At 37.5% G+C, this 27,341-nt stretch overlaps 1 protein-coding gene across 5 annotated transcripts in view; it reads right to left on the bottom strand.

Moving 5' to 3' along the window:
- PSD3 (pleckstrin and Sec7 domain containing 3) overlaps positions 1-27,341 on the bottom strand; it is a 575,226-nt gene that overhangs the window by 207,099 nt on the left and 340,786 nt on the right. For 4 of the 5 annotated variants that reach the window (XM_064585443.1, XM_064585442.1, XM_064585444.1 and 1 more), the window contains one exon: positions 16,215-16,259. The exons of the other annotated variant lie outside the window; for it this stretch is intronic. In XM_064585443.1, coding sequence (XP_064441513.1) covers positions 16,215-16,259 — 45 coding nt within the window. The remainder of the gene's footprint in view (positions 1-16,214; positions 16,260-27,341) is intronic. 5 annotated transcript variants of the gene reach the window in all.

Here is a 27,341-nt window from a genome sequence, read left to right on the forward strand (position 1 = left end):
GCATTAGCTTTCATGGCCAGAACGAACGTCAGTCAAAAAGAATTCTAAGTCTACCGTAAGCAAGATACACTTAAAATCCTGAAGTATATAACATCGCCTTTGAGAAAGGAAAGGAAATCTTGTTGGCCATCATTATGTAGGACATTTATTTCTCAGGCATTGCAGAGATAGCACATCATCTAATCTTGGAGGAAATATAAATGAGAAATTATTCATAACAGCTACAGTACCTCCAGTGGTACCCATTCACCTAACAGCATCTAACCCTGATTAAGCGCTTACTTTGTGCCAGTCACCGAGATTAGTGTTTCCTAGAGATTGTCTCATCTAATCCTCAATAATCTTATAAAGTAGATCGTTGTATACCCATTTTACAGATGGAAACTGAGGCACAGAGCTGGACATGGAAATGGGACTTCAGTACTCAAGTCCTTTATATACTCTACTACTATTAATTTTGCTACTGCTAGTCATTTTCTGGTACGGTTGTTTTTGCTGATTCAACAAATATTAACAAATTCCTTGCCATGTGTCAGGCAATGTGTTTAGGTGCTTACTATTTAGGAATACTTCAGTAAACAAAAGAAAAAGCTTCTACCCCCAAGAGAGCTAAAAATAAACAACAAACTATAATAAATGAAAAAAATACATATACATGTATTACATTAGAAGGTGATAATTGCTATGGAAGAAAAATAGAAAAGAAAGAGAGATCAAGAATCTCAGTTTGGGGAGAGAGGTAGATATATTTTTATTTATAAAGCGGTCATGGGAGGTCCGAGCCACTTGAAGGGTGGAGTTGTCATCAGTTAACATAGGAAAACCAAAGTTGGCACAGGTTTTAAGAGAAAGAAGTTCCATTTTAGTTACATTAACTTTGAGATCTCCATTAGATATCCAAGGAGATATGGGAATATGAGCATATGTAATGTCTTTCAGAAAAGACATGTGCCTGGGGCCTACTCCAGGGAATTCTCAGACTGTTGGCCTGAGGTGGGTCTTCACATTTTCTTTTTAAGCTCCAAGATGATTCTGATGTGTTATCAAGATTTTGAGGCACCACTGTAACCCATGGAAAATCACTATAGGTCTAAAGAGGGGAAATGGTAATGATCAGACTTGGATTTTTTTTTTTTTTTTTTTTTTTTTTAATTTTAAGAGAGAGGGAGAGACAATCTTAAGTAGGCTCCATGCTCAGGGCAGAGCTGGACTCAGGGCTCAATCTTACGAACCCTAAAATCATGACCTGAGTGGAAATCAAGAGTCGGATGGTTAAGCCACCCCACCAGACTTGTATTTTTATAAGATCACTTTTCTTTGTACCATGTGGGAAAAACTATAGGGAGACAAAATTGAGGGCAGAGAAATCAGCTAGGAAAGCTATCAAAATACTCTGGCTAGGAGACAAGAACCTGAATTGAAAGATAATTCATGTGAATATTTAAAAAAAACAAAAAACCAAAAAACAACACCTGCTCCAAGGGGCGCCTGGGTGGCCCAGTTGGTAAACTGACCAACTTCCTGATTTCCGCTCAGATCATGATCTCACGGTTGTGAGATTGACCGCCTCGGGCGCCATACTCAGCACATAGTCTGCCGGGGGACTCCCCCTGTGCGTGCTCTCTCTCTCTCAAATAAATAAATAAATCTTAAAAAAAAAAAGAAAAACAACAAACCCTGCTCTGCTCTGAAAGATATTTACAAAAAGTAAATTGAAAGAACATAATGAGTGATTTGGAATGTGTGTGGAGTTGTGTTCCAAGGGAGGGCAGAAAGCTAACTCTGACTTAGAAGCTGGGCAGGTATGTTGCCACCAACCAAGGTAACAAATACAAGAGGAAGAAGATGGGACATGTAACAGTGTGTGACGGGCATGCGAGCACACACACATACAGAAACAGGAGACAGAGGGGTAATAATATATATGTAATCATGTAAGGGGTCCACAGGATATTCAGGCAGAGCTGTCCTAGTAGCCACAGCAACTATCCACTACCCGTGGGAACTCAGTACAACCTTAGCAGTCCCCTCCACTCATGTGGCTCGATCACCTGGTAAGGGGCTGTAATGTCCAATATGCCCAAGGAACCCAGAAATGTGTGACAAAGAAGTATGTCTAGCAGTGTATTCATCTGAACACAAATCCATTACAGCAGAAGAATGAGGAGGTCTCCTTTCATTTATTAATGAGATTCTACATGCAAGTGCTTAGTTTGTCAGTAACAATTATTAATGTAGAAGATGCTAAAAGCAAGTATCTGCCCAAAAGCTCCAGTTAGACTGCCAAGGTTCAAACACTGGTTCTATCAGTCACCAGAGTGGGTAAATTCATTATTTTCTGTGAGCCTCAGTTTCTTCTTCTATGAAATGGAGAGAACAATACCAACTTCCCAAGGTGTTGTGCAGATTAAATGAGAAGATCCACATAAACGTTTACCTAGTAGTGTTTGGCACATAGTGAACAATAAATGTTAGTTTCCATCACCAGACCGACTACTCCAGGGAATTCTCAGACTGTTGGCTTGAGGTGGGTCTTCACATTTTCTTTTTAAGCTCCAAGATGATTCTGATGTGTTATCAGGATTTTGAGGCACCACTGTAACCCATGGAAAATCCACTACTACTCCTCCTCCTTACATCTTTAAGATTATTACTTGGTTATTTGGATGATCACATGAGATTATTACATCAGGCAGTATTTTATTAAATGTAAACTGCTATTTGTATTGTACACAAATGTTAACTGGCTCTCAGTAGAAATTAATACTTGACTTCTCTAAAGAAACTGCCTCAAATGAACCGACTTTTAACATTTATATAGAATACATCTCTCTAGATGGGGCTGCATTTTACTTATACATGATTTCAGGGACTTTATAATTATAGAGAACCACTGATAAAATCTAACTATAGAAACTCCTAATGGCTAGTTCTGTTTGGCATGGATAACATAATTCAGTCTTTACAAATGAAGAATTATAATAAGTGTCACCTAGAGGTTCTGGCTCAGGATATTTTTAAAACCTCATTCATTTTACTTAGTCCTACATTCAGTATTCCAGAAAAGGGCACCAACGTGCAAGGCAATGGTACAGAAGCTGACCAAACTTACAAATTTGCCTTGGAAGCACTTATTTCCAATAAATAATTGGTATTTTTACTCTTCTACAGCCTCACACTCCTCTGGGGGCATAATCCAGATGATGCAGGGTTATTTTTTTTTCTTTTTTCTTTTGTTTTGATTTTTCATATTAAACTGGAGCTTTTGGCTGGCTCTCAAATGAGAATGTAATTTTGCTGCAATATTATCAAGGCAATTTTAATACAACTACACTATAAAAATATGAGATGAATCATTTGGAAAGCAACTACTACTAGATGTCTAGCTTGATAATAAATAAGGAGGAAAGTGATGCAAAAACATATACATGTTCATTATTTGCACAGAAGCTTCGGTGAACGAATCAGTGAATCCCAATTCCAGTGGGCAAAAAAGGAAGAGTGAATCATTCACAGATGGACTAACTTGTTTTCCTGGAATGCTATTAAAATGTCACTGCGTATTCTGAGTTTACATCTTTCATGAGATACAGCTTTTGGCCATGTTACCTCACTGCCTTTATATGGCATTAAAAATCTCTAATGGCACTATATCACTCTCTACCCTGACAAAAGGAAATAAAAGGGACAACTGCATTCCATATCCCTGTAAATTCGTAAGTAAACAGTCTGAAGCTGACCATATCTGTTAATGACTGTGCTTATGCACTGCACACTCTGGGGAAACAGGGTGGTCTGAATTTAGACAATACACCCACATGTCTACACGGAAAAACACTAGCTTATCCCCCATGCCAAGATATTATATCCCTTCATGTTTCTCCAAATTATCTAATTTAAAAAAATTTCATTTGAAGGAAGGCATTAACACTCTAAATAAATGAATGTATACATACACAAATAAAGCATAAACTCATCAAAACACACCCCCCTTTGAGGAAGAAGGAGGTACTACTATTTGGCCCTATGACACATGAGAAAATTAAGACATGTAAAAGGGACTAACTGAACTGCTAGAGCCCACTAACCTCACTCCTGGGATTTAGTCAAGGATGCTATTATTGCCAAATGCAATACAATTATAAGGAAGAAAGTTTAATATCCTTAGAGTATTTACAGTAACACAGAATGAAATCAAGTCTATCCTTCCAAAGACAATTTATAAAAAGGAATGTCAAATTTTTAGAAGCCAAAATTGCCTCAACTAGCACATCTTTGCTTTTTCTCTCTGAAATCCCTACCAACTAAAAAAAGAGACAACAAATAATCGTCACATACAATTCTGTATAACAAAAAAACTAATGATAATGGCTGCTTTTCTGTAGTGCTTGTAACATTATTTCTCAGCGCTTCCCTCTACTGAGGCCCATTCAATGGTACAATCTATCATTAAACAAAAGAAGTCAATGCAAAAGCAATAAATTCCCAAATAACCATCTGATAACTCAAGACATGTTTTATTATAAGTTCAATCATAATTATCTAAATTTTTTCTAGTTTTTTAAGTTTATCTGATACTTGAAAATGATCAGTTTTCTATCACTATGGCTTTATTATTGAGGAAAAGTTATAACTAAAAGATAATGTTTTATAAGTGCTATATTCTGGGGCGCCTGAGTGGCTCAGATGGTTAAGCATCTGCCTTTGGCTTAGGTTATGATCCCAGCGTCCTGGAATCAAGCCCTGCATCGGGCTCCCCGCTTGGTTGGGAACCTGCCTCTCCCTCTCCCTCTACTATTCCCCCTGTTTGTGCTCTCTTGCTCTGTCAAATAAATAAATAAAATCTTAAAAAATAAAAATAAAATAAAAAGAGGTGCCATATTCTGTCCCTTCATACCACAGAGGGAAAAAAAATGCTCAATTTTAATTTAAAAAATATGAAGCACTGAATTATTTTCAATTGAATCTTAAACCATCTTCTAATTATTCATATTAATATATGTTTCACACATTTTAGAATACAATAAATAATTTTTAAGCAAAAATTTATCGTCTGTCTACACTTTTACTGCATTGAATTAGTATTACTATACATTCACTGGGCAACAGAAAGTGGTCAAGGATTTTGCCAGTGAGGATATGTATGAACTCTAACCAACACAACTGGCAACAGATACTCCACTAAGTGGATAATCCTTACATGGATAATGACTACAATTTTACTATTGTAAACAGTTTGTTAAATAGTGTCATATCAAGAGTTGGTGTACCCATCAATAAAAGGATAAAAGCCATCTCAATAGATGCAGAAAAAACATCAAAGGAGAACATCCATTCATGATTAAAAAAACCCTCATCAAAGTAGGTTTAGAGGGAACATACTTTAACATAATAAAAGCCATCTATGAAAAAACCACAGTGAATATCAAACTCAATGGGAAAACACTGAGCCTTCTTCCCTAAAGTCAAGAACAAGACAAAGATGTCCACTCCCACCAGTTTTATTCAAAATAATACTAGAAGTCCTAGCCTCAGCAATTAGACAACCAAAAGAAATAAAAGGCATACAGACTGGCAAGGAAGAAGTCAAATTTTCACTATTTGCAGATGACATGATACTCTATACAGAAAAACCATTAAGACTACACCAAAAAACTGCTGGAACTGATAAGCAAATTCAGTAGAGTCCCGGGGTACAAAATCAACATGGAGAAATCTGCTGCATTTCTATATACCAATAATGAAGAAGCAGAAAGAGAAATTAGGAAAACAATCTCAACTAATTGGAATTTTTTTTTAAAGATTTTATTTATTTGAGAGAGAGAGAGAGGCGTGCACACACATGAGCAGGGAGAAGGGGCAGAGTGAGAGGGAGAGGACAAGAGACCATGCTGATCACGGAGCCTAATGCAGGACTTGATCTCATGACCAAGAGTCAGACACTTACCCGACTGAGCCATTCAGGCACCCCACAACTAACTGGAATTTAAATAAAAACTTAAAAAGGAAAATCCCATGTACAATTGTACCAAAAATAATAAGATACCTAGGAATAAACATAACCAAAGAGATAAAAGACCTGTACTCTGAAAACTTTAAATACTGATGAAAGAAATTGAAGATGACACAAAAAATGAAAAGACATTCCCTGCTCACGGATCCAAAAAACAAATATTGTTAAAATGTCTCTATTATCCAAAGCAATCTACACATTTAATGTAATCCCTTTCAAAATACCAACAGCATTTTTCACAGAACTGGAACACACAATCCTAAAATTTGTATGGAACCACAAAAGACCCCGAATAATCAAAGCAATCTTGAAAAAGAAAAGCAAAGCTGGAGGTATTGCAATTCCAGACTTCAAGTCATATGACAAAGCTGTAGTGATCACAACAGTATAGTACTGGCACAACAAGAGACGCAGAGTTCAATGGAACAGAACAGAAAACCCAGAAATGAACCTACAACTATGTGGTCAATTAAACTTTGACAAAGAAGGAAAGAATATCCAGTAGGAAAAGACAACCTCTTCAACAAAAGGTGCTGGGAAAACTGGACAGCTACATGCAAAAGAATGAAACTGGACCACTTTCTTTATACCATACACAATAATATACTCAAAACGGATTAAAGACCTAAATGTGAGACCTGGAACCATAAAAATCTTAGAAGAGAGCGCAGGCAGTAATTTCTCTGACATCAGCTGTAGCAACATTTTTCTAGATATGTCTCTTGAGACAAGGGAAATAAAAGCAAAAATAAATTATTGGGATTAGATCAAAATAAAAAATTTCTGTACAGCAAAGGAAACAATCAACAAAACTAAAAGGCAACCTACGGAATGAGAGAAGATTTTTGCAAATGACATACCAGATGAAGGGTCGGTATCCAAAATATATGAAGAACTTACACAACTCAACACCCAAAAAACAATCCAATTAAAAAATGGGCAGAAGACATGAACAGATTTTCTCCAAAGAAGACATACAGATGGCCAACAGACACATGAAAAGATGCTCAACATCACTCACCATCAGGGAAATGCAAATCAAAACCACCTCATACCTGTCAGAATGACTGAAATAAAAAACACAAGAAACAGCAAGTGTTGGCGAGGATATGAGAACAAGGAACCCTCTTGCACTGTTGGTGGGAATGCAAACTGGTGTAGCCACTCTGGAAAAGAATATGGTTTCCTCAAAAGGTTAAAAATAGAACTATCCTACAATCTAGTAATCATGCCACTAGATATTTACTCCAAAAATACAATAACACTAATTCAGATGGATACATGCACCCTTATGTTTATAGGAGAATTATTCATAATAGCCAAATTATGGAAGCGGCCCAAGTGTCCATCGACTGATGAATGGATAAAGATGTAGTATGTATATACAATGGAATATTACTCAGCCATATAAAAGAATGAAATCTTGCCATTTGCAATGACATGGATGGAGCTAGAAAGTATAATGCTAAGCAAAATAAGTCAGTCAAAGAAAGACAAATACCATATGATTTCACTCATATGTGGAATTTAAGAAACAAACAAAAAAATGAGCAAAGGAAAGAAAAAAGAGAGGGAGACAAACCAAGAAACAGACTCTTAACTATAGAGAACAAACTGATGGTTATCAGAGGGGAGGTTGGTGGGGGGATGGGTTAAATAGGTGATGGGGATTAAGGAGTGCACTTGTTGTGATGAGCACACGGTGATGTATAGAAGTGTTGAATCACTATATTGTACACCTGAAACTAATATAACACTGTATGGTAACTATACTGGAATTTAAAAGAAAATAAAAAAGGCTTGGTGTACCTAAACCAATCCTGTGAATCCCTGCTTCCCTCTGAGCACACAGGTTAAGTGGCACCTAAAGCGAGTCAGGGATAGATAGCCCTCTTCTATCTTGCAAGCAGTGTCTAGAGTTAGAAGATGTATCCTAATTCAAGTCGATTTTTTTTTTAATCAACCCCTGCTAGAGGTCTCAACTTAGAACTTAATTTTTTTTAATGTAATTTACTTGAGAGTGATTACCATTAGGGATAAGTAAGTTAAAATTAGCTTACTAAACGTAAGTATCCCAATCCTAAACGAAACATTAGAACCCTCAAAAGTATACTTGTAAATACAAATTTAGCTTGATCAAACACCCCACACACACACTTTTGCAGGTCCAGGTACTAAATAATATTATCTATCTAGAGAACATTAGATCAATTCTGTACTCTCCTCTGTCTCTCTTCCTCTTCTCTTCTGACTCTTCCATCTTCGGAAGAACAAGAGGCTTTATGAATACTCTCTATGGTTAGATATATCCAATTTGTATCATCACTATTAGTGTTTTCTGCCCTCTCTTCAAATTTTTATAAATACCTGTTTTCACTGCCCCACACCACAGTTCTTGCTGCACTTCCTTGGCACACTCAGAACTGCACAGTTGGCCTGCAGTGCCCCTCAGCTTCTGGCAGTTTCACCTTGCAAATACCTTCTGTAGTCTTCCAGGAGAGGGCACCAGCATGCAAAGCAGAGGTACAGAAACTGCCCAAACACCAAGTGAATGAAACAGGCTGCATTTACTTTAGAGGCATTTATTTTCAATATATAATTTTACTCTTCACCCTTCTAGAGTTTCATACTCCTCAGGGGGCATAACCCAGATGATGCAGGTTTTCGCTTTTTCGCTTTCACAAACTCCATGCAATTCCTACTACAGTGGCCGGTCAGCATATCCTCTCCATACTGAGTTTTTCCTGAGTGCCACTTATTGCAACTACACTGAAAGCTGCTGTATTTGATAGAGGTTTCTCAGATTCGCTTAACAAATTTTGTGTTTAATTTTAAAGAGAAAAAATGTGCTTCCTAACAACAGTGTAGTAAGATCAGCACAAAGAAAGCAGGAAGATCATTCCCTAAGGAAATAAAGTCTTATCTCAGTCACTTCCTGCTTTCATCTCTTTACATTATTCCAGCTCATCTGGAGACATAACAAAGGGATCATCCTCATCTGGGGCTATGGGAATAAAAAGGGATTTTCTTCCACTCTTTATTGCCTATGATGAATGAGTTAGCAAGAATATCCATATACATTTTTTGTCTTAATATATTTTGTAAGCACATCTAGAATGTTTACTGTGCTCTGTACACTATTCTGAGCACTTTATATTAACTCACCTAACCCCTTTAACAGCCCTATGATCGGTAGGTACTATCATGCACTTAACAGAGGAGCAAACTAAGACATGGGGACGTAAAGTAATTTCACATGGTCACAATGCTGATCGATGGCAAAGCTAGGATAGGAGCTCAAGCCAGGCAGTTTGATCTGGAAAGTTCAAGCTCTTAAACAATATGCTGTGTGGCCTTTCTTCTGTGGCAATGTTATACTTCTGGTATAACACTGGCATATTAGAACAAAAATGTCTACTTCTTAAGGGACATCCATATGACTAAACATGCTTAGTATAGTTAATTAAGTGTACACATCAATGTGCATAATTACCTCTGCAATAACTTATTAAAGCATCTAATATGTGCTGGACATACTTTAGGTGCTAGGAGTACAAAGTCCTGCCTTTGTACAGTTTTAACTTCAAATAAGAGACAGATAATAAACAAATGCAGGTCTCCCTGTATCCCTCCCCTTTACCTTTCCACAAATATCTGCTGAATATCTGTTATGAGTCAGACACTGTTCTAATGTAAATATTAAGTGTTCAATAAAGCATCGAAGAGCAAAAGTCCTTGCTTTCATGGAGCTAACATTCAGACAGTGATAGTGATAAATGCCTTGAAGATAAATACAGCCAGGAAGGAAACAGGGGAGGCTAGACCTGCTGTTTTATTCATGGCACCAGGAAAGTGCCGTGTGAGTGGAAAACTGAAGGAAAGTAAGGGATGCGTCCTCGCAAAGTATCTTCAGGAAGAGCACTCCAAACGAATACTAAGGCCTGGGCAGGACTGTGTATGGCAAGTCCAAAGGACAGCACAGAGAGGACACTACAGCTAGAGAGGAGAGAGCAAGGGGAAAAGGTGGGGCCTGAACTCACTTGTACATCCGAAGCAGTCACTCACTCAAAAGCCCCCAAATCAACTCCAATTCTCAAACAGCTATGGTCAGAAGAGGTGCAACAATTAAAAAACAAAAACAAAACAACAACAAGCCAGACTGTTAGTATCTTAGACTCATGTTAGCTTCCAAAGTTAGTTTTTCAGTTCCTCCTCTACTTCTGAGAATGATCCCATGACCCTCAGCATCATCCAAGGCCCAGACTCCAGCAATCCCCTAAGTCATCCTGTGGCACAAGGATCCACTGCATACTATGCATACTGTCTCTACTACTGTCCCCATCAGGTTGGTTTGTGACATTTCTAGGCTGAATCCAGATCTTCATCACATTTCTATCTCAATGCCTAGTCTCAATGCCTCAGTGCCAGTCCAATGACTGGCACATAAACAGTTGCTCACTAAAAGTGCCCTAATCAAATTGTGATAAATTTAATAAGAAAAGTCAGTGACTATGTTCTAGTCTAAACACACCAAGCAACCTGACTAGAAGATACCTGAAAATAATAATTAGGATGCTTCTTCTCTTGAACCTATATAAAAAGCTGAAAGTCTCCACCATGAAGTTTTGGTTACTTATATCCACCAATTAGAATTACTTCAATAATTTTAAATACTTCCCTCATTGTGGAATCTAGAAGCTCTGACCAGTACAAAACACTTACCAATGAGCTCTCTCTAGACATTATTCCCCAGGTTTATTATTTTTTTAAAACATTACCTGCTCCTTAATACTACACAATGGGGAGAAAATATGAAAAAGTGGCAACAAAGTAGAATCCAAGGGGAACACTCAATTCTTAATAACTTAGAAAAGTAAAACCATCATTGCTAATAAAAAGATCATTTATATTATCTGAAAAAGAAAAGTAGCATTGCCAGTTGCCAAGTTTTGTATGTTCCCAGGAATGATGCTTAAACCAGGTTCTTCCTATCTTCATTTATTATATGTTAAAAATAGATAAGACGGGTGCCTGGGTGGCTCAGTCGTTAAGCGTCTGCCTTCGGCTCAGGTCATGATCCCAGGGTCCAGGGATCGAGTCCCGCATCGGGCTCCCTGCTCCTTGGGAGCCTGCTTCTCCCTCTGCCTCTCTCTCTCTGTGTCTCTCATGAATAAATAAATAAAATCTTAAAAAAAAAAAAATAGATAAGACGATGCTTAAGACGACTTCCCCAGATCACTGAGTCATGTAAGAGAGGAGGAGGTGCTCAGACATGGGGTGCCTTCCTTTCCAAGGAATATGTTTTAGAAAATTACAGGTTTCTTGAAACCATCTTTGATTTAAAAATATATGTATTTTTAAACAAATGAGGTAATAAGCAAGAAAACCAGGAGAACTGTGCCTACCAGACAGTTGGCACACAGTTTATTCTTACCAAAGTGTTTGCTTAATGAATAAATCATCTGAACCATGTATAAGTTTAATTTAGAAATAAACTACTTTTCTCATGCAAAAAAAAGTTACCAAATTTTAGGGAGCTGTAGATCATCTTTATTTGCCCTCTGATTTCACACTATCAACTCCTGCAATGTGAGGGGAGCAAGCCTGGTGCTCCTTAATGTAAATGACATCAGCTATCTACCATCCAACTCTTTTCTCAAGTATTTTGGTATTTTAAAATTGGGAAATCGTGGGATTTCAGAGGTAGTTTAATAACATGAGCTGGAACAGATTCAGTTCCTGGACACAAGACAAGACAATATGCTCCGCAAATAAGCTGAGAATTAAAGGGACACAGTAGACAACAAATTTAGTGAATACCTCCTTCTCCAAAAAAGAAAAAGAAGAGTCTTTAAAATCAGATGAGAAGAAAGGAAATCACATTTTCTGACACTCTGACATGTGACAAGCCCTTTACATATATCATCTCATTTTAATGATAGTCAGAACCTCTTAGTACAGCTTCTTTGAATGAATTTTAGAAAGGTATCCCCTATGTACAAATGAAATACAATAAGGCATCCATTTTGGTACATGTTTTAGATAAAGGAAACCCTACCAGGACTCACAGCTGAGTAAACAGAATTCAGGTCATAAAACTACTCTTCATATCTGAGACCCTTGCAGTGGTCCAAAGAAATTATGGCATAATTAGGACAACCACCTACTGTTAGCCCACGTGGCCTTAGGAAAGCATCTGCAGAACTTTCAAATAATAGATCACCTAACTACTCATTGTTTACACGACAATAATTGATACCCAGAGGTGTGACTTGCCCTTAGAGTCATGTCTTCCAACTCTAAATCCAAAACTTTTTTCAGAGCAAAGATGACAATTTAAATAGCTGGTGACAAAGCTCGCCTTCCCAAAGGGTAGTTTCAATTTCAACAAATGCTTCTGAAAATATTTTTCAAGTAAACTGAAAATGACAAAGTCTCTTGGTCAAGGGAAAGGGCACTGGGGGAAGAGCACTTCTGAAAGCCCAGAAAACTAATAAAGGAGGGGATGATGTCAGAGGCAGTGCAGACCAGCTTGAAACCCTGAAAGTAATCCTCCAGAACCTGATCATGAACCTTCCTATAAAGGGAGGGGGGTGATACCAGGAAGAGTCAGGGATGCTCCTGAATAAAAATCAGAAGTCCTCTCCCCCTTTCCTTTTTTTCCCATTGAACATCTCCAGAGATGAGGCAAAAGTGGTACTGATTTTGACAAAACTATATAAACACAAGTACATATCACATTCCATTGATTCTTAGACAATTTTTTTCTAAACTTCATAGTCTCTGAAATTAGGATGGTTTCTTATATAGTACAACCCCTGTCAGGCAGACAGATGTTCGTTATCTGTGCACAAAGGAAAATTATACATTGTTGATTTAGTCTTGACTTAACTGATGTGTACAAGGTCTCCAAAAAGATTATGCTATTAATTGGTATTGAAACAAAAGTATTGTGTATGGAGAAGGCAATGAAAACAAGCAACTAAGATTCTTATTTTCATGTAAAAATCTGTACGTTTAAATAGAAATATGATATGATCCAGTAATTCCACTACTAGGTTATTTATTAGAAGAAAACAAAAACAGATTTGAAAAGATACATGCACCCCTATGTTTACTGCAGCATTATTTACAATAGCCAAGATATGGAAGCAACCCAAGTGTCCATCAACTGATGGATAAAGAAGATGTGGTCTATATATACAATGGAATGTTACTCAGCCATTAAAAGAATGAGACCTTGCTATCTGCAACAGCATAGATGGACCTAGAGAATATTATGCTAAGTGAAATAAGCCAGACAGAGAAAGACAAAAAAATTCTAAGTATTAAAAAGCATTGTGTCATAGTTAATTAGTGGCCTATTATTTTCTGGTGGTACTTAAAATAATGATTTACCTCAGAATCAACAGCATCTTAGATTTTAAAAATTCTATATCTTTTTGTTTTTATTACTTTAGACTTACCTTAAATTTCAACAACATTTATTTTTTTAAAAGGAAGATTATATTCTGTTTCTTGATTTGCTCATTTATGGGTCATGAGAGTAAAATAATGATGGCACTAAAGTCTTTGGTTTCTGTTCCCTCTATTTTAGAAAAGACAAGTTATTTTGAAGTTCTGGTGTTTGCATTTAATTCTAGAAGTTTATGGCCCAATTCTCAAAAATCACCATTCAAAAGAACACAGACATACTCTCCAATCAGTGCTTTTAAAAATACTATTTTTCAGCATAGATAAATGAGAACAGTATTTTTAAACCATTGCTATTATCTCCAAGACAATGTGCACCAAGAACACATTTGAGATAATTAGTACTACAATTTTGCTCTTCCAATTTCAAAAACACCAATATACCAAGTTCCAAATTGCTAAACTTTTAGGATTATGGGTAACTGGGGCGCCTGGGTGGCTCAGTCGGTTAAGCGACTTCCTTTGGCTCAGGTCACGATCTTGGAGTCCCAGGATCAAGTTCCACATCGGTCTCCCTGCTCAGCAGGGAGCCTGCTTCTCCCTCTGACCCTCGCCCCCATGTGCTCTCTCTCTCTCTCTCATTCTCTCTCCAATAAATAAATAAAATCTTTAAAAAAAAAAAAGATTACAGGTAACTATTCCTCCTAAGAAAAATGATAAAGTGGAGTTTGTGTGAACTAGTTAAAGCCTAACAAAAGCAAATGAAAACTCTTGTGCTTTCTCTAAAACAATTATTACTTTTCTCATTTTTTGGCCAGTTTCTGTAGAAATGAATATTTCCCCAGCTAATTCAAACACTGCTATAGATAATATTAAATATCCATATTGCTATAATACCAAAATTTTGGACTTTTGACACGCACACACACACACACACACAATAAAGCTGCAACTCCATACAATTCATGAGCTTCTATACCCATGGCTTCAAATTTACATCTATATATATAGAAAGATTTTAAAATCTTGAAACCATAATCAATTCTATCACTTCAAACTGTATTTTGAGAAAGGGATAGCAAGGGGAGAAAATTCTCTATAGAATAAATACCCTCCATACCATACAAAAGAGGATTGTGGAAAGTGAAGAGAGTATTTACTTCTAACCCCCCCTCCCCTGCCGATTCACAATGCAGTTGTGTCCTCTTAGTACTAAAGACTTAGAAGTTCTGCAGAAAAGAGTTTTACTTTAACCTTGATGAAATCTTTTTTTGTTGTTTGGTTTTCATTTTGTTTACTACCCATTTACTTCCTATCTATTCTACATGGAACACACACTCTTGTGAACACAAGCATTCAAACTTTCACTAAGTTATTAGAGCTATAGAGTTAGATGCTTTTTGTGCCACAGAAACTTTTTTTTGGGGGGGGGTGGAGGGGCCATAAGAGGGTCTTGAATCCAATAGATGGCCCAGGCTGAGTCTTTAGACTTTAGAGAAAAGCAAATAGAGGGAGATCTGGTCACATATCTCTTCCTGAAAAAGAAGTACCATGCAGAGCCCTAGACAGTACCTGCTGTCTCTCTGGCCCAGCTCCTCAAAGAGTGTTACTCACTTGAGAGTAGGAGGGCAAACCTGGGTCCCTTCTTCAATACTACAGTCCACCCTCTGAAGTGTGTTCCTGATACCCCTTCACCCCACCTAAGCTGGACATACACACTCTTATGAGCAACACTTCACACCATCGTGCAAGAATAAAGTAGAAATATCCTCAAACTCAACTTTTATGATAGCTAGAATGAATGACCTAGTTGTAATGTCTTGGGTACAATCTGTCTATCCATAAGCCAGTATCCCCCTAGTGACCGTCTGTCTACTTCCTGACCTAAATGCCATAGTTGTCAATGTGAATAATTTAGCAATTCCCAACTATCTGCTACACAAAGCTGCGTATCAGAGATTAAGCCAGAAAACAGCTTTCACATACATTGTGACTTTCAGAGAACATTCTGACATTTCAGAATAAGATGCACAATAGAAAATAAAATATACTGTCCTCACTAGTACATTAACTTCATATAATATCTCGTCCTTCTTCTAAAATAAAAAATACATGTTGGATGACCATTAAGTATTTTAAAGTTTAGAGAACAAGAATATCTGTTTGCCCACCCTTCTCCTAGATTCTGGCACCACAACTCCTATCCCAGCATATATACTCACTCAAAAATGATGAATCAATGTAGTCAATCAGCTCTATGAAGGTTTTATTTAGGCTTTATTCTTTAATTTTACTTCTGAGGTATATTGTAAGTAATTTTATTCTGAGGTATAAAAACTCCAGTTTTAAATAATGCAATATATGTTAAAAAAAAAAAAAGAAGAAGAAGGTAGCGGGAGGGGAAGAATGAAGCGGAGGGGTAGACGAACCATGAGAGACGATGGACTCTGAAAAACAAACTGAGGGTTCTAGAGGGGAGGGGGGTGGGAGGATGGGTTAGCCTGGTGGTGGGTATTGAGGAGGGCACATTCTGCATGGAGCACTGGGTGTTGTGCACAAACAATGAATCATGGAACACTTCATCTAAAACTAATGATGTAATGTATGGGGATTAACATAAGAATAAAAAAAAAAAACTCCAGTTTTATAAAGCAGTATGGAGGGAAGGATGGAGGGAGGGAAGGAAGACAAAGAAAAGAAAAATCTAAGTCAGTAGCTAGAAAAACACCCAAGAAGCAAAATTAAAACACAAACACACACAAACAAACAAACAAAAAAAACAACCTACCAGTCTGGAACTTCCACTCGAAAGATACACTCCTTCCTTTGGGGTCTGTAGGAAACAGAAATTACTGTGGCACCATTCTTAAAATTCATTTTTAAATTTCTTCTTCAACTATAGTCAAATCACCTAGGTAGTCTTACTTTCACATTCCGAATTCTTATCCTTGGAACGAGGGCTGATAAAATAAGTCAATCTCGCCAATCCTACCAGAAGATTTTTACCCCAACCACTTAAAATAAAAAGAAAGTACAAGGCAAGTGGCAATAACTGGAAAGGTGTGAATTCTCCCCTCCCCTTTCTTCACCAGAGGTGTTAAAAGTCCTGTCCTATTGGAGATCAGGCTAGCTTTTTCGTCCTGGCACAGGAGAGCCTAAATTCCGCAATTTGCTGCAATGCCATCAACTCCAAGTCACCCAAGAGATGACGTTTCTGCACCTTGTCACACTGTTGTCACATGCTAGTCACTTCACAGCAACCAAAATACTTGAAGAAGTAACTCCCATCGATACCATTTTAAACTTGCCAAAGTTCGGGGAAAGCTCATTATTATAAATGAGAATACCATTACCTGCTCTCTTCCCATACAGTTACAGATGGTACTTTATACAGAATACACACATGCACGCGCACGTGCACACACACACACACTCACAAATTTTCCTAATACTCTGGGAATAAGGTCTGGAAAGCACTATAAACTTAATGGAGGAAAAAAAGTGAGGCCCAGAGAGATTACGGACTTTCCCAAAAACACAAAACTACTTAGACACAAAACTGAAATTGAGCCACATCTATCTTCAGTCTTAGAGTATTTCCCACAGTAAACAATCCAATGCACTAATACAGATCTTAAATAAAACTGACAGGCAAAATCACTAAGAAAAAAAAAATTATGAGTTTGGAGACTCAAACAGACTTAGGCTCAGGGCTCAGCCTCGCCAAGTTATATGACCTGTCCTAGCCTCGGCTTCCTTACCTACAAATAATGAAGACCATAATACTTCCATTAAAGGGTTACAGTGAAAATTAAATAAAATTAGTCACTCAAAAATAGTGATAACTATTGAATTGTTTAAAAGATTTTGTTTTCTCTTTCCCAGAATTCTTGATTTTACAGAACAAAAATGGAAAAAAAAAAAGTTCCCCACAACTCCCCAAAATAAATCCATGGGCCACATACCAATGTCTAAGGCAGACACTTCATTATCCATGATAAATGCTCCAAAGAAATTTGCAGTGTTTGGGGGCAGCAGTTAATAAAAAAGTAGAACCAAGATGGCTTTGTTCATTACCTGACTGTAATACAGGTATCTAAAAGAAACCAACTAATCCCCAACTCAGAGTACCAATAACACACAGTGTGCCCCACTATACACAAGTCCAACAGCACCTCTTTAGCCATGTCTTAGAACAAACCAGAGGACAAGAGCCACCTTTTTCTGTATGTCCCCCCAAACAGTATTCCATTCCAGGCTCTGAAAAGTGGAGCTATTAAAAACAAAAGCAAAAACAAAAAAAACTTTTTTAACTTTCTAACATTTCTCAAGCTTATTTGACCATAAATCCTTTTGTGCTAAGAACATCTCTATTGACACCTAGAGAAATACAATTTGGAAAACCCTGACTTACTATAATGCTGTCAAATACTAGAGCAGTTTCTTGAACTTATGTTTACATTAGAAGCACCTGGGAAATTGTTACAAAGGCAACTTCTCCAACCCCACCCAAGACCTAAAGTTTGAGAAACAATGATTTAGTTATATTTCAAATAAACCTCCCAGGTTAAAACAAATTTAAAACCGTGTACCAGTAGTTTTAGAGTTGCCAGCTATCTCTCATTGTAATTACCACCAGTCCATCTCAAAGTTCAATGTCTTTAAGAGTCACCTGGAAGCTTGTTTTTAAAAAAAACACATTACTGGGGCGCCTGGGTGGCTCAGTCGGTTAAGTGTCTGCCTTTGGCTCAGGTCATGATCCCACGGGCCTGGGATCGAGCCCCACGTGGGGAATCCCTGCTCAGTGGGGAGTCTGCTTCTCCCTCTCCCTCTGCCTCCTCCTCCCCCCTGCTCATGCTCTGTCTCTCACTCTCTCTGTAAAATAAATCTTTAAAAAAAGAAAGAAAGAAAAAGCAAGCAAGCAAGCAAGCAAGCCCATTACTGGGCACCACCCCTAAAGACTCAGATTTGCAGGGTGCAGGCCACTTTGAGAATCACTCCTATAGCGGGTATAACTAAAACGCCTCCTGGCTATAAGCATCTTCATCCTAATCATTATATTTTATAAAATAAGTAACAGTTAGGATATGAATGCTTAGGGGGAAGGGAGCCCTGTTCATTGGTAAAAAACAGCTCAAAGCATTTTAATATTATTTTGAATGAAGATGCTTTCAATATTTGCTTTAAGATAAGAAACTATGATTCATTGATTCATACTTTGAACATTACTGCTTTAACTGACTGCTATCTTTCATGGACTGAGAATGACCTGTGAAAATCTGATCTCTTCCATTGCCTCCACACTGATGCCTTTAAAAGTATGGCAAGATCAGAACACCCAGCAGGATGTGTGTGGTTGGTTCGTAGCCACTTCCTCTGCTCAGATGCTGGAGTTTTTCTGCATGTTCCCTTCTTAAAACAAAATGCATTGTGATGATTGATTAATTTTGTCCATCAACTCAACTGAGCCGCAGGATGCCCAAATATGTGGTTAAACATTATTTTTGGGTGTGTCTGTGTGAGGGTGTTTCTGGAAGAAATTAACATCTAAGTTAGTGAACTCAGTAGAGCAGCTCACCCTCCTCAATATGGGTGGGTATCATCCAATCCACCGAGGGCATGAATAGAAGAAAAATTGAGTTTGACCTCTGCCTGACTGTTTGAACTAGGACATCCATCTTCTCCTGCCCTGATCACTCCTGGTTTTCAGGCCTTCAAACTCAGAATCTATACCTCTCTGGCTCCAAAGTCTTTGGATTATACCACCAGCTTTTCTGGGCCTCAAGCTTGCAGATGGCAGACTGTGGAACTTCTCAGCCTCCGTAAGCCAATTCCTTAAAATAAATCTCCTCATTATATGTATCTCCTATGGATTCTGTTTTTTTTGAAGAACCCTGACTATAACAGGTATACTACACACTATGAATTAGTGCAAATGTTGGATCCAAACAGAATAATATCAACAGCAATTTCCCTTCTAACCTAAGTCCAACTTCCTATAGTTCTCATCAGATGGTATGATGTCATATTACTTTATATTCCCTGTGATGTAAAAGAGTTTCTTTTGTACTTTTCTGTTGGGAAAATAAAATGTATCATTAAGGAAGAAAAAAGTTCTATTACATACAACTGATTCCACTAACATCTACTGTGTTATCCCTAATGTTTGGGAATGCATATCAGTCTTGGCAAAGGCCCTTTGAAAATTTTTGAAGGTTTTGTTCTTGATTTTTTAAAAATCTAATTATGTCTATATATAACCAGGGCCACTTCCATTTCCTACGTATAAGAGTGATATGAGTATTTCTATAGCCAGAAGAAGTACATCTTCTATCTTTCAAGTGTACTGTAAGTTCTAAGCTTTAAGTGCTGTAATATAACTAACATCAGCTATAACTAACAAGGAGCTCATTAACATCAGCTCATACCAAAGCGATATGAATAGTATGATGACTCTGACATTGTTTTGTACAATGTTAACATCACGGTTAAGAGCACAGGCTTAACAGATATGCCTAACCATCTACAAAGTTCCCTCACTGACATCAATTATTAAGCATCCAGACTTCACAGTAGGTACGGAGTATACAGAGATGAATAAAGAGCAAAAAAGGGAGTGAAGATGAACTTTATACAAATAACTAGAAACATGACAGAAATCATGGAGCAGTTAGTGCTTCAGTTGCAAAAGGTTACATCCTGCACAACCCTGAGCCAAAAGAAGGCATTCACCAGGTGGATAGCAATGAAAGAAAGGCTCTCCCAGCACCGGGAATGGCTATATGCAAGTTACGGAGGAGTAAAACTGCATGGCTTGTTCAGAGAACTGCAACAGGCCAGTGTCATCAGATTACAGGGTAGGAGAAGGGGAAGGAGGAGTATGAACACTCAGGCAAGGAAGCCAGACAAAGACTTAAGAAGGTAAGAAAAAGGGCCAGATTTGAGAGAGATCACTGGGTGGCATTATGGAAGGTGACTGGATTACAACAGATGGATTGAATGAGTTGTAATTTATAAAGTGCTTAAATGGCAGCTGGAAAGTAGTGCCATTCAAATGTTTGTTAGGAAGAGAGACTGAACACAGGGGCTTTCAATTATTAAACTATTGCAAAGGTCCAGGCGAAAAACACAAAAGACTCAATTCAAGGTAATGAATATGGAGCTAATGAGCAGAATTGTGAGAAAAGTAATAAAAGTAGTAAAATGTTTTAACCAATTATACCTGGGAAATGAAGGAAGAAGCAGAATCGAGGTAGACTTCTGGGCTTTTGGCTTCGTACAACGTAAGGATGTCGGGTGAATAATAGTGAATTTAACCAACTTTTAGCCAAGATAAGAAATACAAGTTAGACTGTTTTAGGAAGGACAGAGATAATGCATGTGATTTTTTTTATATCAGCAATAAAATCTGATGTTTCTCATTCTTAAATCTCTTGGGTCTCATAAACTCCTTGTAAGGTGAACAGTTTATTTTTATTTTACAAGAAAAGACTCAGAGAAGTTAACAAGATTCTCTGAGTTGCATAATTTAAAAGTTACAAGCAGCAGAACTATAAGCCAAATCCTCTAGCTCCTTGGTTCAGGGTTATTTCCACTTTACAAATTTGACCAGAGGAAACACATCATCCTCATACTCTAATTTTCCACTTTCCTCTTAACTAATTGTAGAAAGCAGCCTAAATTACCAAAATAACTGGTCTTTTATAATTACAAACTAGTCTTACAGTTGATGATTTTTCCATTGAAGGCTTTGTTATATGTATTTAGTAATGAGAAATGCCCAGACTTAATAATACTAAAGATTCAAGTCTATTTACAAGTTACAGAAACAACCAAGTTACCACATCCAAATTTTGATAACAGAAAAAATGGTCTTACTCATGATTCTTATTTTTTTTAATTCCCCGACAAAGGCACTTTTCTTTATAATGAAAAGGCAAGGTACCTAACATCTAAAATTTTTAAAATTTTAATTTTTAAATTAATATTTAAATTTAATATTTAATTAAATAAATTTAATTAAAATAAATTTAATAACTACATAAGGAAAAATAAAAATTCATTAAAAAACACAGAAGGAAAAAAGTTTCAAGATTATATAGTAACCCAGGAATCTTTAGATACATTCAATCACCATGGGCCTTTTCTTTCTAATCCAACCTCCATTCATCCAGAGTTCTCCTACTATCATAGGATGGATATCATTCTCTTAAAAAAAATTCCAAAGCCTACAGAATATCCCCCTACCTCCTCAGCATGATGTTCATCGCACTGTTCCTAGCACGGTGTTCTCAGTATCAGCTGATCAAGCCTCCAGGCTCAATCCCCACTGCATCCTTCCCTGTACACTATGAAGACCCTTTGCTCAGGTGAGTGTTCCCTTAGCTCCAAGTGTGCTTCGTTCTCTCTACCATATGGAAATCCACTCACTCCTCCATTCTCAATTCAAATGCCTCTATAGAGCCGACCCAAGCCTTCAAATGACTTGACTTTATAATCCCACAGCACTTTTGCTCGACCTCTAAAAGGGCACTTCTTTAATTCTGTCTTTAAATAAAATAATATGATATGAATTAAATGATGCTCTAAAGTTTGAGAGAAAATTTTTATTATAATTTTATAAACAGAAATTTTTAAAAGGCTACCATCTCACATGACCTGACTGGCAAAAAGCACAACCATTTTTCCCCTCAAAAAAAGCTCTAGAAACACCAAGCCTTAGCAATTTTCTATTGAATGAATAAGCCCTCTGGACACTGTGGACTCTGGATTCCACAAGTGCAGTAAAATGTGTTCAGGTTCTACTTGGTCTTCCCGATGATAAACCCCTGTGGCCCACATCTAAAACAGATCCATTTGGTGGTAAACCTAGCTTTACAGCAAATTTTATGCACCAAAGCTCCTGGGGATTTCTTTTAGCTATTTCCCAAGAGGACACAGAACAGATGCATACTACAATTAATTTCAAAGAATACCAGTAGACATTACCTTCTGTGATCTATGGTAAATATTTAATAAGTATCAGAGTACCCTTCGGCTATTACAGCATTAACAAATTTCATCTGTTGGCTTTTGAGGAAAAAGAAATTAGTTAACTAAAAAATTCCATGGTTGAGAAAGGAAATAAAAGGACTGCAGCATAACCTTAGCTATGTCCCTGAAGAGGCTGTATTTGTCTTTTGGGGGAACTGGCCCTACTGCTTGCAGACCTATTTCCTGTCTCAAGGTTCCTTAATCACAGACTAGATCCATTCAACCTCAACCAGCTCTGGGAACAGAGCATGTCTTGGGGAAAATCGATTACCATTATCAGGTATGAAAAGCACCTCTAGGAGCCAAATACTGGATAAATAGCAATGTTGAAACAATGCTAGGTGGCAGCATGCTTAACAGCACAGAATACTGAGTGGAGAAACAAAACAACTCAATGGTTAAAAGCAGGCATGTGAGACCCAGACCTTGGTTCACATCCTGGCTTCATGTGCAACAGCTGTGTGAAGGTGGGCAAGTTACTTCTCTGTGCCTCAGTTTCCTCTTCTGTAAGATAGGTAAGAGTGTTACCGTCATCAAGCGCATACAACAGCGTGGCTACTATTACTAGTCTGGCCCTGAAACTGGAAAGCCACATGATCTCAGGTAAGTCACTTAATATCTCAGCTACCTTGTCTGTAAAGTGAAAGGGTTAATTAAATCTGAGCCAGTGTTCAGCTCTAGAATTACTCTGAACTGAAATATAGCACCCACAACTCAAACTGCCAAAATACACAGTCTCAACTTGTTTATTAGTCATATAGTAATCTCACGTAAAATCAGCTCAATTGCTGTGTTTGTTTTTAATACCAGTTCAACATTATGTCAAACAGCAGATTGCCTAAGACAGACATAGTACGAATAAATGAGACATAGAAAATAAAAACCAAAAATATATTTGGTCTTCCTTTATATTCAGTTCTGGTTCACAGTTTATAATTTATTTTTTTTTTTAAGATTTTATTTATTTGAGAGAGAGAGAGAGAGAGAGCGGGGGTGGGGAGGGGGGCAGACAGAGAGAGTGGAGGGGGGCAGACGGAGAGAGTGGAGAGGGAGAAGAAAGCTATCCACTGAGCAGGGAGCCAGATGTGGGGCTTGATCCCAGGACCCAGGGATCATGACCTGAGCTGAAGATAGACACTTAACCAACTGAGTCACCCAGGCACCCCACAGTTTTTAATTTATAATAGAGTATGATAATACACGAAAAAGACGCATAGGAAGACGAGTTTAACTTGAAGAACATTGAAACCATATGATAATTTTTCATTCACTGCTGGAAATATTTTCATAAACTGGTACTATCCAGGCTCACAAAAGCGAACCTTCCTTTTTGACAACAAAAGAGCACCAAATACTACATTTTTGTAGACATTCCTGTTTTTCCTGTTGCCTTTTTTCACTCAGGCTTCTTAAATATGATCTTTCTTGTAGGTGGGGTTCCTGAACTTTATGAGGCAGCTGCCATTTTAGAGGATGTAAAAGTCCAGTAGCTGCACTACTTCAACCCTGGAGAGCAAATAAATTAAAGGGGAAAAGCATAAAGTACAGGGTTGTATTTTCCTTCATGTCCAAGGGTACACAAGGGTATACAGAATTCATCCGTGTATGAAACGGCCTTCCACATTCCTCAAAACTCTTAATTCAGACTCCAGTAACAGAAGACAGGCCTTCCCTTCAGTTCTGCATAGGTTCAGATCCAGGGACAACTAAATGTTTCTGACACAGGCATACGCTGTCCCTACCCCTTTTCAACTCCACCAACTTCCCTCTTGCTACTACTGTTGCTAATCCAGGCAGCTCCCTGCAGTATCTTACTGATAAACTCACTGATAAGCGTGCCAAGCACTATCCTCCATTCCCCTTTTAATCATTAATTTAGGAAGCATTTACTGGGTGAGAACTTTTATATATCAGACACAATGGTCAATAAGGCAGATACAAGATACACTCTCTGGCATTGCAGTTTGAGGTTACAGTTGAATAGCTGTAACAATTTTTAAAATGCATGATTTCAAAAATTACAATGTTATTTTAAAAAATATTTTATTTATTTATTTGTTTATTTATTTGACAGAGAGAGAGAGAGAGAGAAAGAGCCCATAAGCAGGGGGAGTAGCAGAGGGAAAGGGAGAAGCAGGGCCTCCACTGGGCAGGGAGCCCGATGTGGGACTTGATCCCAGGACCCTGGGATCATGACCTGAGCCAAAGGCAGATGCTTAACTGACTGAGCCACCAAGGTGCCCCTAAAAATTACAATGTTATTTTAAAGAAAATACCAGGTGCATTAGGAATACATGATTGGACACAACTTAGTCTAAGGATATCAGCCTTCCTAGAGAAAGTAATACTGAAGCTGACCCTGAGGACAAGGATGCTAAGAGTGGGGCAAAAGAACAGGAAAACCCAATGCACAAGAAGAAAACATAGTTAAGAAAGCAAAAATTCACTGTGGTTGAAGTTATGGGGTGGAAGTGGGAGGTATGCAGAACACAGAGTTGGCAAAAGAGGAAGCTAGAGAGGCATGCAACTGCTACATTATGAAGGTTTCCTGCTGACATCAGCATCAAAACACTTTCTATTCCATTTAAGGTGTATTTCTCAATTTTCCATAATAATAGTAGACCAGAAACAGAAAACTAAATCCATCAGAAAACTAAGTCCATGACATGCTATATTAGCAAGCATAATATGTTAATGGGAGGGCTCATATGTGCATTTTAACAGGGACTTTCTAGAGACAGTGGTTGGACCAGAAATCGTGTAGCAAGTGAAATGTTCAGGCTCTAAGACAAGGCAGTGGAAAAAAACTGAGGGTCAAGACCCATTTTCCACTAGTTTCATTTACTTATATGTTCCCAGAGCATTCTAATCAGAATTATCCCTAACAAAATACAAAAGTATAAGACATGCCCTACAGTTCAATACAACTATTATTATCCTCATCCTAAAAGATCTACCACAAAATAAATGAAAGAAGAAAGGAAGAGATGAAGGTAGAAATAAAGTGATTAATACTTATATATTAAAATTCTCCACATGTAAAGCCCAAAAGTATCAAGTAAAAAAGTTATCAGAACTAGTATGAGCCAGCCTGCCTGAGATGGTCAATTATAAAATAAAAATATTTTTAAAATAGCTTTAATAAACCATAAAGGAGCAACTAGAAAACATAACTGAAAAAAAAAATCCTACTTATAATAAGAATAAAATTTATAAAGTAGCTAGGAATAAACTTAAAAGCACAGAACTAAAATAAAGCTATAAAACTTTGCTAAGAGAAAAAAAAAAGATGAGTACTAAATAAAGACTATACTCCTGGAATGAAAATGGCAAAGATAATCATTTCTCAAATTCCTCTAAAATTTAACACAATTCAGGGGGCACATAAAAAATAAAACCATCAAGAACTAGAAGAAAATATAGCTAAATGTAAAATTTCCTCACAGAGAAGGTATTTCTCAACATTACACCAGCAGAAATCATGTTTTAACTGACAGATTTAATTACATGGCAAAAACACCAAGCAAAAGAAAAATGATAAATGGACAGAAAAACACCCATAATATAAAGACAACACTAGCCTACATATGTAAAGGACTTCTACGGACCCAAAAGAGATAAATGAACACAACAAATCAAAAAATGGGCAAAGGACACTGTACTGAACATTCTAGTTGCTGTGTCTCTCCTAGAGAAGCTGTTTCATCCACAGTGCCTGGAAAGAACAGGCCCCAAGTACCTCAACTCCCATCCTGATCTCTGCTGACTGAACACGGAGTGAAACTGAGCCAATCGATTGCTCACTCCTAGAAATCTGGGACACAGATATCCATGGCACTCAGATGATGAAGGGTACCTGAACTGAAGGGCCACGTTAAAGTAGAGGCTGAACTAAGTGACATGGCAAGCCAAAGCCAGATGGAATAAAGAGTTACGGGAGAGCAAAGAGGCCTGGAGGAAAGGGAAATGCAGGATGTAAAGAAAAGCAGGAGAGTCATGATGAGGGAAGGAGGCTGACTCTCCAGTTCCTGTCTCTGGGAGGTATAACTGTCCTTTGTATTCTATTCCCCGAGATAAACCAGAGTGCCTGTGATATCAGTCCAATAAAACCAGTTCTTGTAGGTTTTCAGTCCACTACACCCAGGGCCCAGACCAAAACAGACATGAGCAAATAATTCAAAAAAGGATAAAAAGATCAGAATTAAACATGTGACAAAATGCTCATACAAAAAATAAGTTATCAAAGAAGCATAGGTTAAGGTACTCAGATAGCTTCTTTAGCTATTCAACTGGAAAAGATAAGAAAGGACTGAGATAACTGCACAGCGGGGTATGGGAGGAAATACGGACAACTCATACACTGGAGGGAGGAATGTAAACTGTAAAGTTTCTAGTTTCTGTAAGACTTAAAAACTATATAGCCTAAGAATCTGAAATTACACTTTTAAGCATTTAGTTTAAGGAAATAATGATAAACATGCACAAAAAATTACTTAAGAATATTTACTACAGTACTATTTATAATAACACAAAAGAAACAAACTCAAAGATTACTTAAATCTGTGTTTCTCAAACATCATTCATCACTTTCATGATTTTTATATATACCCCTTCACCACATGTACTGATTTACTTGACATTACTCCTTAAGTCAGCTCATGATTTTTATTTAACCTACTCTTCCGACAAGGTTTTACTGAGTGCCCTATGCCAGGAACTGTTATAGGCGCTGGAAATTAAGCAATGACTAAAGCAGACAAAAATCCCTACCCTAGTGGTGCTTACATTTTAGTGTAAATAACATATACAGCATGTTGGTGACATGGTTAGGGAGAAAAAATAAAGCAGGCAAGGGGAATATGAGGCTTTGTGGGGAAAGGGG

This window comes from Mirounga angustirostris, unplaced genomic scaffold, assembly GCF_029215605.1.
Source record: "Mirounga angustirostris isolate CCGP_5_RB_7025 unplaced genomic scaffold, mMirAng1.0.hap1 SCAF_2, whole genome shotgun sequence".
NCBI classification, from domain to species: domain Eukaryota; kingdom Metazoa; phylum Chordata; class Mammalia; order Carnivora; family Phocidae; genus Mirounga; species Mirounga angustirostris.